At 40.5% G+C, this 19,424-nt stretch overlaps 1 protein-coding gene across 1 annotated transcript in view; it reads left to right on the top strand.

Annotated features, from left to right (window-relative positions):
• The window catches only part of PECR (peroxisomal trans-2-enoyl-CoA reductase), a 32,537-nt gene extending 21,887 nt beyond the window's left edge, over positions 1–10,650 (top strand). The window contains 3 exon segments of the mRNA XM_057551359.1: positions 649–738; positions 7,322–7,454; positions 10,565–10,650. Of these exon segments, the coding sequence (XP_057407342.1) occupies positions 649–738; positions 7,322–7,454; positions 10,565–10,650 (309 nt within the window).
• The last annotated feature ends 8,774 nt before the right edge of the window (positions 10,651–19,424 follow it).

The raw sequence follows: 19,424 nt of genomic DNA, 5'->3' as shown, positions 1-19,424 counted from the left end.
ATCTTACTCTCATCCCTCCTGTTTCCTCCCCTTTGAATAACTCTGCTGTATATAATTATAAGCCAGTAATAAATAGCTTTATCCTGTGTTGAACAGTTTTTGAGTAATTTTTTTGGCTTTATAAACCATTGAAAGCTACTGAAAGCTGAATAAAAATTCTTAAACAATTAAAATTTAAATTTATTTGTATTGGATTTAAATTTTTTATTTGTGATTTTTCTCTAGGTAAGAAGCCATGAAAATATTGCATTTTCTAAGTCCTACTTAACCATAGGCCAGTTTTCCATTGTTAAACATGGAAGCCTTAGTGGAAGGTAAAATAGACTCCCCTGACCCATTGTTCCCAGTTAAGGGCTTCTCTGATCTACTCGTATGATTATGTTTTCAGAAACCAAGTCTTTTATGAAAAAATCTCAAGCTTGGCTGGTTATTATGGGAGGGGAGTCACAAAGTGAGCATTCAGATAATCCTTTTGAGTAGTGGTTGACTGTACTTCTTTGACCATTTTGAGAAAAATTAATATTAGAAATGTTAACTTTTCTATTAAACTTAAACAACTTGGTATTGGATGACAGACTGCCTTGTTGTCTTTACAATTAAAATTTAATTTTATGTACTTTATTTTTTCCTGTTTTATTTTAAACATAGGGAATCATTTATTCCCAGACTGCTTTTAACAACTATGGTCATTTGGCAAAAGACTTATTTGAAGGGTACTTTCAGAAAATCCCAGCTAAAAAAGACTTGGAGCTCCTGAGGAGGTGATGTATATATCTAACATTGGTTGGAGTTACTTTGTTTTATACTTTGGAGACTGGTAATATTTTGGTGTCCTTTTTAAATAGTCTGGTTGGCTAATAGAGAAGATTGCTCCCATGCCAGGAAGCCATTTCTCGTGTTCCTTCTGGCTCCCAGGAATCCTATCCTGATGGTGCTTTGAATACTCACAGGAGCGTTTATTCAGGAGTGAATGCAGTGTGGATTAAGAGCAGCATGTTTTTATTGTTTCATTGTACTTTTCAGCTACTTTGTTTAACACGTGGCATTTATGGTACACAGAAACCTAAGCAGGTCAGACAATTATGACAAAATGAAGTTCCATACACGATTTCTGGAAGGTGGCCAGTTTTAAGTATGTAAAAATCAATAGCTTTCTTAAATGCCAGCAAGATCAGTCTTAAATTGTAATTTTTTTTAAAAAAGGAGATCTTTTCCACAATAATAATAAAAACTAAAATACCTGGAGTAAACTTAACTCTAAATGAAAAAATGTTTATTACTGAAGAACAGAAAAAAAGACCAGAATAAACACAGACATGTAACATTCCTCAATGGAGAGGCTCAATTTGACTAAAAACAAGTTTCCCTAAATCAGTGTATACATTTAATATATTTTGGAATTAATATACTGATTCTAAAGTTTGTCTTGAAAAATATTTATGCCAAAACTGCCAAAAATGTTTTGAAAAAGAATAATGAGGGGATTTGACCCTCCTGCTACCGAAACATACTATAAAACTATACTTATTTACCACATTGGGGGCTGGTACTAGAAGAGGTTAAAATTAGTGGAACAGAATGGACTCTCGTATCAGTACCATATATATACGGGGAGTTTATAGGATAAAAGTAGCATTTCAAATCTGCGACGAAAGGATAAACCATTCAGCAAAAGTCTTGCAGCAATTGGCTGTTCCTTTAGAAATAAATTAGAGCCCCCTATCTCATATCACATGCAAAATGATTTTTAGGTATATTAAAATGCTAAATATAAAAGCAAAGCCATAAAACTCTTAGAGGAAAATGTGTTCTAATTCCTAGAGCTAGCTTTCATTATCAGTTTGATGTATATCTTTTCAAAATTTTACTGTGCACGCTCAAAAATATTTTTATTTACAGACTTTTTTACGAAAATGGGATTCTACTGTATGTTTTCTGCCACTCGCTATGGATGTAGCATAGTATATTTAATTAGACCCTATTGGTGAACATTGAGATTCTATTTATATTTTTTATACTTCAGTAATTCTGCAGTGAACATCCTTCAATGTAGTCATGCACTCTTGGGTGAGGAGGTAACTTTCTAGAAGTAGAATTCCTGAACTAAAATAGACGTGCATATTAAATTTTAGAAGATACTGTTAAATCCAACATTTGATGAGCTATTTTGAGCAAGGTGCTTGGATTTTTATCCTGAAAACTGAGAGTGATTTTTAAAGAATTTTAATCAAGAGAATGATCTAACTAAATTTTTGTTTTGGAGAGAACACTCCTTCTATTTTATGAACTATATTTTCTATATTTACTGTATTAAAAATTGAAATTGAGAAATTTAAGGAATATTTATGAATTCATTTAAAATTATCTTAATAAAGGCATTACATGCTATGAATAATATTTTTACTGAAAAATAGCTACACTTTAAAATACAAAAACAAACTTTTTTTTGCATTTGTTTTACATTTTTTACAAATGGCTTAATGTATGGCTTAATAGCAAACAGCTGGACTCTCACATCTGCTTCTGCATTCAGTCTGTTGCAATATGTTGTTTTGGTTAAAGCATGTGAAGTAAATCTGGCTTCGTGCCAGTTGGAAAAGGGAGGAGTATTTCAATAGCCTTTTTGGGTAATTGTGGATATTCTTCTTTGATACTCAACAAGTGGCAGTTTCTTAAAGATTAATTGCAATGTGGAATATGAAACCATGTCAGTGAACTTTTTTACTCTGTTACATTAAAATTCCTTGGTATTCCTTGCACTTTTACTGGGTCTTTCACCCGTAGATGATTTTGTAACATCAGACGTTGGTCTTTTGGAAAATATGGGTTCACTGAATTACAGACATCTTCTAAATGTTGACACACAATTCATGATACAGTATCAAAAGTTCACATTTGTTAATATCACCACCAATCTCTTCCGAAAAATCTTTAAGTATTAGAAAACTGTCAAACTCACAGTGACATGTACAACTTTTCCAAAATTCTGGTTTTCACTTGAAAGCTCAGATCTTGTCATTGACACCAAGCACTGTCAGTTGTTTTCAGCTGCTTGACGTGGCAGTCTCACTTGGTTCATTTTTGGAAAAAATGTCTGCCAAATACCCAAGTGTGAATAACTGTAGTTTGTTAGTCATTCTTTCAAGTAAAAAATGATGTTTTGTGAAAAAAGTGACCAGTTCGGTTCGTAGCTCAAGCACACGTTCTTCTCCTTGAGACAACCTTTATACTTCCATGTGCAGCACAAGAGCTGAAGGTGTAATTCTCACCTCATCACACAGGATATTAAAAAGATGTGTACTCAATAGTTGAGATTAATAATTTTCAATGCTCATCAAGGACATCTGAAAGTGAAACAGACTTCCTCCCACCAGGAGTGCTTGCTGGTGAAGAATATCATGATCATGCTAGTATAATGATCCCTACTTCACGTTTGTGTTCCTGCCGTGATTTGTGCTGAGGCTGCAGCTATTTTTCCCATCACGGCTTTGACACCGTTAGTACAAATGTCAACACTGTGAAAAAGGTAGATAAGGACTCAGTATTGTTATGAAAACAGTTTTGACCTCGCAAATCCCCTGAAAAGGTCTTAGGTATGCCCAGGGTTTTGCCAACCGTGCTGTGACTAATGTAGGTAATACCTTCAAAAAGTTTGCTTGTAAGGGGAAGAAGAGGTGATGAATTGCCATGAGTTGCAGAATAAGGAGAGCGTTTCAGCCTCTGCTTGATAGGGTCCTAGCATCCCTAGGTCATGTTTCCAAGCTACTCTGATTGTCCCAGCTAATCACTAATGCCCTTTTTGGGGCAGAACTTTCACAACAGGCTATTGGTGAACTGCTTATCAGTGAGTTGTCTTCTTTTAAGTGACGGTTCCTGAGACTGAATCAGGAGGGTCAGTGTAGCTGTAGTTTTATTTTTTATTTATTTATTTTTTTTAAAAAATTATTTATTTATGGCTGTGCTGGGTCTTCGTTTCTGTGCGAGGACCTTCTCTAGTTGCGGCAAGCGGGGGCCACTCTTCATCGCGGTGCGCGGGCCTCTCACTATCGCGGCCTCTCTTGCCGCGGAGCACAGGCTCCAGACGCGCAGGCTCAGCAATTGTGGCTCACGGGCCCGGTTACTCCGCAGCATGTGGGATCTTCCCAGACCAGGGCTCGAACCCGCGTCCCCTGCATTGGCAGGCAGACTCTCAACCACTGCGCCACCAGGGAAGCCCTAGCTGTAGTTTTAAAAGGAACTGCCAGGGCTCCTGCAGTGCCCTCAACGTCTCTTAGAAGGGACTGCAGCACTTGGCAGGCCCTTCAGACGGCTTATACTTACACTGTACACTCATTTTACAAATTAAGAAACCAAGAGCCAGTGAGGTTCAGTAACTTGCCGAAGGCCATACTCAGGTCATGGTACTAGGATTCAAACCCAAGTCTACTTATTACTGCAGCCCTATTTACAATAGCCAGGACATGGAAACAACTTAAATGTCCAGTGACAGATGAATGGATAAAGAAGATGTGGTACATATATACAATGGAATATCACTCAGCCATAAAAGGGAACGAAATTGGGTCATTTGTAGAGACGTGGATGGACCTAGAGTCTGTCGCACAGAGTGAAGTAAGTCAGAAAGAGAAAAACAAATATTGTATATTAACGCATATATGTGGAATCTAGAAAAACGGTACAGATGAACCTATTTGTGGGGCAGGAATAGAGACGTAGATGTAGAGAACGGACATGTGGACACGGGAGTGGGGGGAAGAGGAGGGTGGGACGAATTGGGAGATTAGGATTGACGTATGTACACTACCATGCATAAAATAGATAGCTAGCGGGAACATGCTATAAAGCACAGGAAGCTCAGCTTGGTGCTCTGTGACGACCTAGATGGGTGAGATTGGGGTGGGGGGGTGGGAGGGAGGTCCAAGAGGGTGGGGATATAGGTATACATATAGCTGATTCACTTCATTGTACAGCAAAAATGAACAACATTGTAAAGCAATTATACTCCAATAAAAATAAATAAATAAAAAATAAAATAAAATCCCTGTGATCTTTAATAAACAGAGCTGAAAGTAAACGGATAACTGAGCTAAAAGAGGTGTTACCCACATAGATGACGTGGATACAAGTTGCTAGACTCCTGTAGTGTTTATTGATTGATAACATGCCTGATTTAGTACTTCATCTGTCAAATGGATTCCATTAAAATGAAAGTTAGGAAGAATCTATCTGAAGGTATTATAATAGTGCTTAATTTGGTAATTATAAAAAATTTTTTAGTTCATTTTACCTCCATGTTGAGTTCCAAAAGTAAATCAGGTATCGTGAATATTTATGTCTTTTATTAATACCTCGCAGGTAGTTTCAGTCCAATTCAGTATTATTTAATGGTGCCTAGTCTGTTGGCAAAACACTGTATTGAGAGCTAGGCAATGAAAAATCCCTCTATTTGAGGGGGAGAGGTGCAAAAAGATTCTTTCCCTCCGTCAACATTTATTAAGTAGTTATTTTATGCTAAACGCTGTCAAAGGATGGAACCACTGCTCACTATTTGAAACAAAACTCAGCACAAAACCACATTTATTGCTGGTCAGGCACAGTCTCTTGGAGTAGGCTACTGAGGCTTTTTTTTCCCCCCCTTGTGGGGAAGTATGGTTTTAGAGATTTGCAGAAGTCATGGTTACTTGGGTGAGAGGGTTGCTGTTTGGCTGACACTCAGAAAGGAGCTTATTGGACTGAGTCTTCCTGATTGGCTAACTTGCAGAGTCAAAGAGCTCTCACCGATTGGTTGACTAACAAAGCGTGTTCTCAGGGCGAGTTGTCATTGACTGATTACACAGGGTAAAACTAGTTCTGATGGTTACCTGTTACTAGGCCCCATCAGCCCTTTCCCAGGAATGTGGGAACTTTTAAATTATTAATTCTATACTAACTCTGTCCTATTATCATAGAAATGTGATAATAGTCACATATGTAATGTTAAACTTCATAATAGCCACATTAAGAAAAGTTTTAAAAAGAAGTGAAATTAGTTTTAGAAATATATTTTATTTAACCCAATATATCTAAAACATTATCATTTTAACATGTAATCATTATAAAAATTATTAATGAGATTATTTTACATTCTTCTTTCCATACCAAGTCTTCAAAATCTGATGTGTGGTTTTACACTTACAGCACATCTCAATTCAGACTAGCTGTATGGAAATGCTTTGGTTGTGTCATATGGCTAGTGGCCTCCATTTTTGACAGTGCCGTCCTATAATAGCTGCTGGGGATACAAGGATGGAGAGAAGGCTATGCTTCCCTCCAGGGTCTCAGAGTCTCAAAGAGGCACGGCCATGTAAACAAACATGCTATAGTGCTCTATAGAGCTCTATAGTGCTCTGTGCAGGCCCAGGACTGGGGTGAGGCAAGCAAGGTACAAACACAATATTTAAGGACCCACTTGCTCTCAGGGTTGCATAGGTGCAGGGTCTGCCCCCAGGGTGAGCACCTCCTTAACTGCTGCACCCTTGACCCCAAGCACCTTGTTAGCCTCACCCTAGTCCCAGCCCTGCTTGGCAACCTGATCAAATGGCAGATTCTGGGGCCCCAACTCTAGAGCTTACAATTCAGGCAATCTCAAGTAGGGTCTTGGAATCTGGAGTTTCAGTAAGCACCCCTAGGGATTCTAATGCAGGAGTTTAAGATCACCCTTTGAGAAACTCTGCCTGTGCCAGCAGCCTCATGTGAGCGTTCCTTTACATCCAGTGAAATAATTTCTGTCTTTCTCTTTGGTTTTGGAAGTAGATGTTGCTAAACTCATCAATTACCTATCTGTACTTTTCGGGGCTGCAGTGGGATTCTCAGGTCCCTCTGGTAGAAAGCTCTGAGTTGCTGGGCTTTTGGCCTAAAAGCACCATGGACTAAACAAACTAGAATGCCAGTTTATTGTTATGCAGACACAATGACTATTTCAGGGAGAAAACTATAAAAGGCATGTGGTGGTGTTGAAAACAATGAGGAATTGTGGAAAGAACTGAATTATTTGAGATGGGAGAGAGCAGACCCTGAGCACTGCATGCATGCACTTTTGGCTGCTTCACATTGTGTAGTTCGTTTGACACTGTCCAAGGCTCCTTTTATCTTGCCTTCACCCTAGTCACGTACCTAATTTTAATGATGCTCAAATAGAAAAAGGCGTCTGTCTATGCACCTTCAGATTATAGCGCACACAGACTGGCCTTCTAGGCTGTAGGATTCAAGATACAGACTTGTAATTTCAGATGCGTTTACTCGGGAATGTGAAGCAGCCAAAAATGAGGAGTATCTGATTTTTCGTATGCATATGTGTGCTTCTGTCTCCACCTTGGTATGCTTCCTGCTGTCTCCTGCAGCTTCCTTTATCACCGGACATTTGGTGGACGTGGATGGGGGCCAGTCTCTGTACACACACTCATTTGAGATACCAGGTGAGCAGTCGAGAAATGAGTAGTCACTCACTTTACGCCTTCTCCTGTTCAGGTTTTCAAAAGTTCTTTAGGTACTTAAGACATAAGCGGTTTTTTTCTTGTAGAACATCAAAAATATACAAAATATTTATAGTCATCCTATGATTTTTAAAGGCAATGTTCCTAGTCCAGAAAATATATGAATATATTATAGCACCCAGCTTTACATATTAAAAAAAGTTGTTTGTGTGTGCACAGGCTGGTAAATTTTAACCTTGAAAAATACTCTCAATATGAGTATATATGTACAAGGAAGAGATGGAACAGAGGCAAGAAGCTGCCATACTTTTGAGATTGAACTTCTCTTTGTTTCTCCAGTAAGTGGCTTGTGTATCTGAGCGGAAGAGTCAGACCTGTTAGGTGGGGAGGGATGATCTGGTGCTATTTTATACTATCTTTGGGTTATAGATTGAATGAAACCATATGAATTTGCTGTGCTCATTCATTTTTGATGTACAAAACAGCAGTATTATAAGGTTCATCCAAATGTAGATATTACACACAAATATCTGTGTGTGTGTGTGTTTATCTTATGGCTGGACCTTAGAACTTTGGGGTTGGAAGGGTCCTAAAAAAATCTGTCCAGTATCCTGATTTTACAAATGACAAAACACATCCATGGATTCAAGGCATGTCCAAGCTAATCACTCCCAAAATGTAGAAAAGAATATGAAATTCAAATGTGTTTGAACTGTTGCTAAAGATAGTTGATTAAATGGCTGCTAGTGAATTAAAATATGGTTGATGTAACATATGTGTACTTGAATTTAGTATGAGGGACTTACTCTTTTCAACCTACTCTTTTATGTGCTAATAGTCTTATCAAGGGTTCAGACCTTCTTTGCATTAATCACTGATTAGTTTGGATCTGTAATATTACTTATTATTTTCCCCTCCCGTATATTTCTTTACTAATAGCACCAGTGTGGTCATGTGCGTAAGATACTGTGGCTTTAAGGATCTCATTTGGAAACACAGAAATGCCTACATGGTTATACAGTATTGTTTTCTGATAGTATTTAATGTAGCAAGGGTGGGGGGAAAATCTTTCCACTCCCCTCACCAGTGGAGTTGAGTCAGTATTTGTTAAAGTGAGGTACATCGTTTTTCCTCTTTTTTTTTTTTTTAATTTATTTTTTGGCTGTGTTGGGTCTTCGTTTCTGCGCGAGGGCTTTCTCTAGTTGCGGCAAGTGGGGGCCACTCTTCATCGCGGTGCGCGGGCCTCTCACTGTCGCGGCCTCTCTTGTTGCGGAGCACAGGCTCCAGACGCGCAGGCTCAGTAGTTGTGGCTCACGGGCCTAGTTGCTCCGCGGCATGTGGGATCTTCCCAGACCAGGGCTCGAACCCGTGTCCCCTGCATTGGCAGGCAGATTCTCAACCACTGCACCACCAGGGAAGCCCCATTTTTCCTTTTTTTTTTTTTTTTAATTTTATAGCTACTTTATTTATTTATTTATTTATTTTTGGCTGTGTTGGGTCTTCAGTTCGTGCGAGGGCTTTCTCTGGTTACGGCAAGTGGGGGCCACTCTTCATCGCGGTGCGGGGACCGCTCTTCATCGCGGTGCGCGGGCCTTTCACTATCGCGGCCCCTCCCGTTGCAGGGCACAGGCTCCAGACGCGCAGGCTCAGTAGCTGTGGCTCACGGGCCCAGCTGCTCCGTGGCATGTGGGATCTTCCCAGACCAGGGCTCGAACCCGTGTCCCCTGCATTAGCAGGCAGATTCTCAACCACTGCGCCACCAGGGAAGCCCCCCATTTTTCCTTTTTAAAGAAGAAAAAAAAACCTCGAGGTGACTGCTTCTCCAGGCCTCCAGTGAAATGGTTTTCTTTTGTAATTCTAACACAGTTTTTTCATCAGTACAGAGAACATTTTTTAAGTTTTTGAAGAAAACAGCCACATCCATCTGTTAAGAATATACTCCCCCCAGATAATGAGCAGGCACAGTAAGCCTTTCCTTCTAAAGTTTTCTTTAAGATTGCCAGCCCTGCAGTGAGAATGCCTGGGATGGAAGCTTGGCTATACCCTTATTAGCTGATGTTCTTGGGAAAATTCATTTCTGGAAGCCTTCATTTTCTTTTCTATAAAGTTAGGTCCCTTATAGTATTCATTTCATCAGCTGTTGGGAGGATTAGATTAGTTAATGCATGTTTAAAGTCCTGTGTCAGATAGGATGCTTTTAGCTACAACTCAAACTGGCTTAAACAATGAAGGAATTTGTTGTCTCAAATAACAGGTGAGACTTGACTCTGCAGCTCAGTGATCTCATCAAGGGCATTTTTTTCCTTTTCCCTCTGTTTTTGCTGCTATGATGTTGGCCATATCATAAGATGGACTCTCCTGGTAGCAGGATGTCTGCCTGCTGCACCTGCAGCTACAGGCTTCTTTGTTCACATCCACCTGGACAGAGACAGAGGGGAGGGAATGACTTTGTCTCAGCATTTCTAACCAAATTCTGAGACTCCCTCTGCTTGGGAGCAGCTTATGCAAGTGTCCATCCTCAGCCAGTAACCCCAGCCAGGGGAACAGAGTGCACTTATGACTTAGATCAGTCAGTGATCTGAGTAGGGTCACTTCCCCAGAACCTCATGGTTTTCTAAATGGAAACTGAGGCTGTTGGAGAGAGGAGATGGGAGACTGGCTGCTGGGGGTGTGGGCAACTCTAAGTGTCTGGTACAAAGTAAGCATGTTTTAGAAGGTGTTATTATTAAGGAAGTAAGATTGATTGAATATCTACATTATGTCCAGCACTGTACATAGGAATCACATTAACTCTCTCAACTTTAACAGATAGATGTTGTTATCCCCTTTAATAGATGAGGAAACTGAGGCTCAGGAAGAGTAACTTCTCCAAATCTGTAGAAGTAACTTCTACAAAGGCTACTAAGTGGCGGAGGTGGGATTCAAATTGAGATTTTTTTCAAAACCTTTGCCATTCGTCCCAGTAATTTCTTTTTTCTTGCTGAGAAAAGGGGTGAACCAGGGAAAATGACAAAATGGTTTGGTGGAAACTAAGAGGACTAATGAGGTTAATAGATTTGCGTCTGACCTGAGGTTTTCCACTTACTTAACAGATCATGACAACTGGCCCGAGGGAGTAGGGGACCTTTCTTTTGTCAAAAGGATGAAAGAGTCTTCTAAGCAAAGAGGCAAGCTCTAGGCTAAGGAAACATGGAAGTGTCCTTTGTCCCCAAATGCCTTAACATCTCAACAATGCACTTCTATACTTTACAGGAACATATAATCTGTATGGAAAACTTACATTCTGATTTTTTAATATTATCAATTACATCTATGCAAAACTATTCCTGAAATAAATGCATTTTTAAGTCCCAACCAATGCCCTTTAGCTTGTGATCAAAAAATTTTTTAGGAATGGAAGTTAACATACTTTATGATTGTACTTTTTATTTCTAAGAATGGTATTTGAAAAGTGAAATATTTCAAATTAATGATAGGGGTATCATGATCTCCCAAAAGGATTTAATATTTAATTGTAAAGGTAGGCAGTAAATCTAAATTGTGGCGTCATTATGATTTTTACAACAGAAATATACAAAGAATCATTTTTGGTGGCAGATATAATACTTTTGGATCAGTAAAGCTTTATGTAATTATTGCTGCCTGGTTTGTCCATGAAGCCAAACTTGTGTAAACCCTCTTAATTAAAAAGAAATATAAAGTCATAAGTAGTATTTTTTGCAGTGCTCGATATGTGTCTTGATTTCTTAGCCAAAGATTCCTCTTTCTCCATGTTTCTCCTTTTGTATGCAAAAAAATTTTTTTATTTAAGATTTATGCAGTTGTATTAAGGTTCAGGATTCTTCCTTCAGTTTATCCTTTCTGGCAATCAGTCCCGACTTATGAAGTGCCATCTACAAATCATGTGTGTTCATTTCTTCTCTTAATCAATTAAACCTCTTTAAAGTGACTTCTTCCCTCTTGAAGTGAAGTAGTTTCTTTATCAGTAACAGTCAGTTCAAAGTATATGATTGACCAAGCTCTGGGGTGGGGGGCCCAGAATCTGTAATTTTAGCAGCATCCCAAGCAGGTCTGGGACTAGGATGAGGCTAATGACCTGCCTTGAGCCCCATGTAAGGAGGTACTCACCCTCGGGAGTGAACCAAGTGCAAGGTCACCCTTGAGAGTGAGCCCATGTTCACTTAAACGTTGTCCTCATTCTGTGAATGTGGAAAGATCAGAAATCTTCTTTTCCTCCTAGACTACGTTTTTAACAGTAGCCTTCTGGAGATGATAACATCACAGCTTCTAAGAATTACAAGCCACTTTAGAGGGCAGGGTGGCCCCAGCACAGGCTGGTGCGGACGATGGAAGGTGCAGGGCTTGCTTTCCAAATTACTTCATGTTGATGACTGCTGACAACCCCTTATATCTCCATAGGTTGACATTTGCTTATTTCTGTTTAAGACATGGAGGCTGCCCTACGTAGTACTAAACTTAGCTCCGACTCCTTATTAGATCTTCTTGTTCGACTGTCACTGTACAGCTGATCATGTTCTGTGCTCTAGAAATATGTCTGCTCTCCAGGATTTCTGTGTGTGTCATATCAGTAATGTTCTTCTGCTACTACACTTGGTAAATTTTGCTGTAGATTGGATGTTCCTGAATAGCCTTACTCATTCATTCAACTAATAATTTGGAGCCCCTACTATGTGCTCAGCATTATGGTAGGAGTTGGGTGTTCAGTAGTGAAAAGAAGTGTGCACAGAAATTTAAAATTCCCAAATAATCTTTTTTTGTTTTATTTATTTATTTTTATTGAAGTATAGTTGATTTACAATGTTGTGTTAGTTTCAGGTGAACAGCAAAGCAATTCAGTTTCATATATATATATATATATATATATATATATGCACACATATATATACATATACACACACACACACACACACACACACACATATATCCTTTTGCAGATTCTTTTTCCATTATAGGTTATTATAAGATATTGAATATATACTAGTGTGTATCTGTTAATTCCAGACTCCTAATTTATCCTGCCTTTCCCCTTTGGTAACCATAAATTTGTTTTCTATGTCTATTTCTGTTTTGTAAATAGGTTCATTTGTATCATTTTACATGTAAGTGATATCATATGATATTTGTCTTTGTCTGTCTGACTTATTTCACTTAGTATGATAATCTCTAGGTCCATCCATGTTGCTGCAAATGGCATTATTTCATTCTTTTTTATGGCTGAGTAGTATTCTGTTGTATATATGAACCACATCTTCTTTATCCATTCATCTATTGATGGACATTTAGGTTGCTTCCATGTCTTGGCTATTGTAAATAGTGCTGCTATAAACATTGGGGTGTATGTATCTTTTCAAATTAGAGTTTTTGTCTTTTCCAGATATATGTTCAGGTGTGGGATTGCTGAATCATATGGGAGCTCTCTTTTTAGTTTTTTAAAGAACCTCCATACTATTTTCCATAGTGGCTGCACTAATTTACATTTCCACCAGCAGGATAGGAGGATTCCCTTTCTCCTCTCCAGCATAAAATTCTCCATTATTTTAAGTGCTACAGAGGATAAGGTCATGGTACTAAAGGCATATAACAGGAAGAAAAAGACATCTCGAGAAAAACAAAAGCAATTCTATAATCATGTTAAAAGTGGTTGTTGATAAGATGACCTCTGTTATCCCCTTCCACACACACTGCTCTTTTGGTTCGTGGCTTGTGTTAGTTCAGGTCCTCAGAGAAGAAGATGCCAGGGAAGAGTAAGATGTGCTTGAGACTTCTGGGGAATGTGCCCATGGAGGGTAAAGGGCAGGGAGCCTGAGAAGGCATCCATAGCCTTCAGACTGTGATGGAGTCTGACACCTGTAAAAGAAGGAGGAAGAGAGGAGTGGGCAGGAAGCACCTTGGACTGTAGACACGGTTGCCACACGTGCGCGAACACAGTCACAGTGCAGCAAAAGGGTATCAGGAGGCATTCAGTGGGTCACCTGGTTCCCTGTCCCTCCCTGTCCCCACTGTGTAAGAGTAGCTCTGACTCCTTCTGCTGGTGATGGCAACTCCTTTTCTCACCAGCTGGTACCTGGTCACAGGGAGTCCAAAGTGCCCTAGAATCAGACACAGTTTAGTTCAATGGAACCTTGCTGTGTCCCTTGACAAGAGTTGCCCCTTTGGGACAAGGACCTCCAACGCCGCAGATCCCAGAATTGCAGGGATGGGGAGGACAGAGTCCCATGGTGGATCTTAGGGAGTGATGGCAAATAGGGCCACTCCCTCTTCCACTCCTTGGTTCCCAACGTGTTCCCAAAGCCAATGGGGACATGCGTCCTGAAAAACAGTACTCCGTCCTTTCAGATGGTCGATGGCACTTCAGCTGTGCCTGGGCTGTCGTAGTCCTCTGTGAGGCTGGCTGCTCTGGAAGTGTGGGGTGTGACACAGTCAGTGGTTCCATGATCAGGGACCCACTCTGATCACCTGGTTGGATGCTGGTGCACGGCATTCCACACCTGTGGATCCCACCCTGTATAAGCCCCCAGATAGCAGTGATGTCTGAGTCCCTGTGAACAGGAAAGGCAAACTCTTACCTGGAATGGTATCTATCACTTCTCTCTCTGTAAGGTGTGACACAGATACTATGCAATCATTTGAACAGGGAAAGTTTAATATAAAGAATTATTAACTCTAACAGGGGATTGGCTAGTAGGAAGTAAAGAGAACTTTAAAGAATACAGGAATAGTAGACAGAAGGAGTAGCTATACAGGGCTGATAGAAAGAGAACAGCCCATCCACCCACCCCTCCGCCCAAGGGCTGAGGGAGGGCATGACTGTGGTTCACTGGATGGCAGAGAAGTCACTCATCATCTGTGGTGCTCTGCTGGTGGAATTTGCTAGAAATCCACCCTCTAGGGTGCCGGGGGCAGCTGCTGCAGTTGCTGGCCGTGGTGCACTGCTGACTGGGGGCTGCCGGGTGGCGGGCAGTCCAGGAGTCCAGAAGCAAAACCCTTTTCCTCCCGTGTCTCTCCATCGCCCTCTACTGACAAAGCTTTGGTGCTAGCTGGCAAAGGAGAAGCTACGTAAAGGGCCTGGATCCAGTTTCATGGAGCAGAGAAGCAGTACATCCATAACTGACCCACGTGTTGACTTGCCGTCCAGCAGCACTTGTTCACCACGAGGAACGTGCCATCTCGGGGCTCAGCGTTGGTCTCTGTGTGGACAGATTGGACATTCAGGGGCAGCACTAACTATATGGGCCTTGGGTAATTGGGGTTACATGCTGGATTTCTGCTTTCCTCCATCCCTGAGCCCATGGTGCCAGTTCTGGGGTGGCCGATGAGGAAGCCCGCGCAACACCGACGGGCTGAGTCTTCTTTTCTACTTGGTTATTCTGTGCCTCTTCCATGATGGGTGCTTTCTGGGGAGCATTACTGTGTAAGACAGAAATAAACACTTTGTGCCCACTCCCCTGTGTTTATCCTCATGTCTCTACCCCAGACCCGCTGGCTTCCAATCTTTCAGTCCTTTTCCTTCCAGGTTCTTGGCCAAAGAACCAGACCTTGGGCCACTGTGCAGGAATCTGTACATTCTCACCTTGGGCTTCCTTTCTTTCGAGTGTGGATACCAGCTGCACTGCCTGCAGACTGCCTCTGAGAAAGATTTTTCCCACTCCACTGTCTTACAGGGCCACCCCTGAACGTGGCTATAATGAAGTTCTGACAACGGTGAAGGAGAGAGGGAAGGAAGGAGGCCTGTGTAGGAAGAGTCTCAGACTGCCGCATGGTCGGAGGAAGGGTCCACCAGGCTGACCCATCAGCTTCCCAAGTTTTTGGGCCAGAGTCACCCATTGGTCTCTCAGGAATGGGTGTGAATGAACAGCTTAGCTGTGCTCAGTCTAGGTGGGAGCAGCCCAAGGGCAAATGCAGTGGTGGATCCACCGGTGCGGCAGCTGGAGCTGTCAGTCAGCTCTGTTCCCCATGGCAGGAGATGTAAACAGTGCATTTTCATGGCTGCCACGGGGCTAGATGCTGTACCTGTAAAAGTTACCATTGCCCACATTTGTTTTTTGTTTTTTTTAATAATTTTTGAATTTTATTTTATTTATTTTTTTATACAGCAGGTTCTTATTAGTCATCAATTTTATACACATCAGTGTATACATGTCAATCCCAATCTCCCAGTTCATCACACCACCATCCCCACCACCCCGCAGCTTTCTCCCCTTGGTGTCCATACGTTTGATCTCTACATCTGTGTCTCAACTCCTTCCCTGGAAACCAGTTCATCTGTAGCATTTTTCTAGGTTCCACATACATGCGTTAATATACGATATTTGTTTTTCTCTTTCTGACTTACTTCACTCTGTATGACAGTCTCTAGATCCATCCACGTCTCTACAAATGACCCACTTTTGTTCCCATTTATGGCTGAGTAATATTCCATTGTATATATGTACCACATCTTCTTTATCCATTCATTTCTCGATGGACATCCTTGTGTTGTTCCTGACCTGAGAGGAAATGCTTTCAGTATTCGCCATGGAGAATTATGTTTGCTGTGGGTTTGTCGTATGTGGCCTTCATTATGTTGAGGTAGGTTCCCTTTGTGCCCACTTTCTGGAGAGTTTTTATCATTAATGTGTGTTGAATTTTGTCAAAAGTTTTTTCTGCATCTATTGAGATGATCATATGGTTTTTATTCTTCAGTTTGTTAATATGGTGTATCACATTGATCGATTTGCGTATACTGATGAATCCTTGCATCCCTGGGATAAATCCCACTTGATCATGGTGTATGATGCTTTTAATGTGTTGCTGGATTCTGTTTGCTAGTATTTTGTTGAGGATCTTTGCATCTACATTCATCAGTGATATTGGTCTGTAATTTTTTTTTTTTGTAGTATCTGTGTCTGGTTTTGGTATCAGGGTGATGGTGGCCTCATAGAATGAGTTTGGGAGTGTTCCTTCCTCTGCAATTTTTTGGAAGAGTTTGAGAAGGATGGGTGTTAGCTCTTCTCTAAATGTTGGATAGAATTCACCTGTGAAGCCACCTGGTCCTGGACTTCTGTTTGTTGGAAGATTTTTAATCACAGTTTCAATTTCATTACTTGTGATTGATCTGTTCATATTTTCTATTTCTTCCTGGTTCAGTCTTGGAAGGTTATACCTTTCTAAGAATTTGTCCATTTCTTCCAGGTTGTCCATTTTATTGGCATAGAGCTGCTTGTAGTAGTCTCTTAGGATGCTTTGTATTTCTGCAGTGTCTGTTGTAACTTCTTTTTCATTTCTGATTTTATTGATTTGAGTCCTCTCCCTCTTTTTCTTGATGAGTCTGGCTAATGGTTTATCAATTTTGTTTATCTTCTCAAAGAACCAACTTTTAGTTTTATTGATCTTTGCTATTGTTTTCTTTGTTTCTATTTCATTTATTTCTGCTCTGATCTTTATGATTTCTTTCCTTCTGCTAACTTTGGGTTTTGTTTGTTCTTCTTTCTCTAGTTCCTTTAGGTGTAAGGTTAGATAGTTTATTTGAGATTTTTCTTGTTTCTTGAGGTAGGCTTGTATAGCTATAAACTTCCCTCTTAGAACTGCTTTTGCTGCATCCCATAGGTTTTGGATCATTGTGTTTTCATTGTCATTTGTCTCCAGGTATTTTTTGATTTCCTCTTTGATTTCTTCAGTGATCTCTTGGTTATTTAGTAACATATTGTTTAGCCTCCATGTATTTGTGTTTTTTATGTTTTTTTCCCTGTAATTCATTCCTAATCTCACAGCGTTGTGGTCAGAAAAGATGCTTGATATGATTTCAATTTTCTTAAATTTACTGAGGCTTGATTTGTGACCCAAGATGTGATCTATCCTGGAGAATGTTCCGTGCGCACTTGAGAAGAAAGTGTAATCTGCTGTTTTTGGATGGAATGTCCTATAAATATTAATTAAATCTATCTGGTCTATTGTGTCATTTAAAGCTTCTGTTTCCTTATTTATTTTCATTTTGTATGACCTGTCCATTGGTGTAAGTGAGGTGTTAAAGTCCCACACTATTATCGTGTTACCGTCAATTTCCTCTTTTATAGCTGTTAGCAGTTGCCTTATGTATTGAGGTGCTCCTATGTTGGGTGCATAAATATTTACAATTGTTATATCTTCTTCTTGGATTGATCCCTTGATCATTATGTAGTGTCCTTCCTTACCTCTTGTAACATTCTTTATTTTAAAGTCTATTTTATCTAATATGAGTATTGCTACTCCAGCTTTCTTTTGATTTCCATTTGCATGGAATATCTTTTTCCATCCCCTCACTTTCAGTCTGTATGTGTCCCTAGGTCTGAAGTGGGTCTCTTGTAGACAGCATATATATGGGTCTTGTTTTTGTATCCATTCAGCAAGCCTGTGTCTTTTGGTTGGAGCATTTAATCCACTCATGTTTAAGGTAATTATCTATATGTATGTTCCTGTGACCATTTTCTTAATTGTTTTGGGTTTGTTTTTGTAGGTCCTTTTCTTCTCTTGTGTTTCCCACTTAGAGAAGTTCCTTTAGCATTTGTTGTAGAGCTGGTTTGGTGGTGCTGAATTCTCTTAGCTTTTGCTTGTCTGTAAAGCTTTTGATTTCTCCATCGAATCTAAATGAGATCCTTGCCAGGTAGAGTAATCTTGGTTGTAGGTTCTTCCGTTTCATCACTTTAAGTATATCCTGCCACTCCCTTCTGACTTGTAGAGTGTCTGCTGAGAAATCAGCTGTTAACCTTATGGGAGTTCCCTTGTATGGTATTTGTTGTTTTTCCCTTGCTGCTTTCAATAATTTTTCTTTGTCTTTAATTTTTGTCAGTTTGATTACTATGTATCTTGGCGTGTTTCTCCTTGGGTTTATCCTGTATGGGACTCGCTGCGCTTCCTGGACTTGGGTGGCTATTTCCTTTCCCATGTTGGGGAAGTTTTCGACTATAATCTCTTCAAGTATTTTCTCTGATCCTTTCTCTCTCTCTTCTCCTTCTGGGACCCCTATAATGCGAATGTTGTTGTGTTTAATGTTGTCCTTGAGGTCTCTTAGGCTGTCTTCATTTCTTTTCATTCTTTTTTCTTTATTCTGTTCCGCAGCAGCGAATTCCACCATTCTGTCTTCCAGGTCACTTATCCGTTCTTCTGCCTCAGTTATTCTGCTATTGATTCCTTCTAGTGTAGTTTTCATTTCAGTTATTGTATTGTATTGTATTGTTCATCTCTGTTTGTTTGTTCTTTAGTTCTTCTAGGTCTTTGTTAAACATTTCTTGCATCTTCTTGATCTTTGCCTCTATTCTTTTTCCGAGGTCCTGGATCATCTTCATTATCATTATTCTGAATTCTTTTTCTGGAAGGTTGCCTATCTCCACTTCATTTAGTTGTTTTTCTGGGGTTTTATCTTGTTCCATCATCTGGTACATAGCCCTCTGCCTTTTCATCTTGTCTATCTTTCTGTGAATGTGGTTTTTGTTCCACAGGCTGCAGGATTGTAGTTCTTCTTGCTTCTGCTGTCTGCCCTCTGGTGGATGAGGCTATCTAAGAGGCTTGTGTAAGTTTCCTGATGGGAGGGACTGGTGGTGGGTAGAGCTGACTGTTGCACTGGTGGGCAGAGCTCAGTAAAACTTTAATCTGCTTGACTGTTGATGGGTGGGGCTGGGTTCCCTCCCTGTTGGTTGTTTGGCCTGAGGTGACCCAGCACTGGCGCCTACAGGCTCTTTGGTGGGGCTAATGGTGGAGGGCTCACGCCAAGGAGTACTTCCCAGAACTTCTGTTGCCAGTGTCCTTGTCCCCATGGTGAGCCACAGCCACCCCCTGCCTCTGCAGGAGACCCTCCAACCCTAGCAGGTAGGTCTGGTTCAGTCTCCTATGGGGTCACTGCTCCTTCCCCCTGGGTCCCGATGTGCACACTACTTTGTGTGTGCCCTCCAAGAGTGGAGTCTCTGTTTCCCCCAGTCC

The sequence above is a fragment of the Balaenoptera acutorostrata genome, chromosome 8 (assembly GCF_949987535.1).
Source record: "Balaenoptera acutorostrata chromosome 8, mBalAcu1.1, whole genome shotgun sequence".
Lineage (NCBI taxonomy): Eukaryota > Metazoa > Chordata > Mammalia > Artiodactyla > Balaenopteridae > Balaenoptera > Balaenoptera acutorostrata.
Note: the sequence above shows the minus strand (reverse complement) of the source record. Positions and strands in the feature narration are given on the sequence as shown.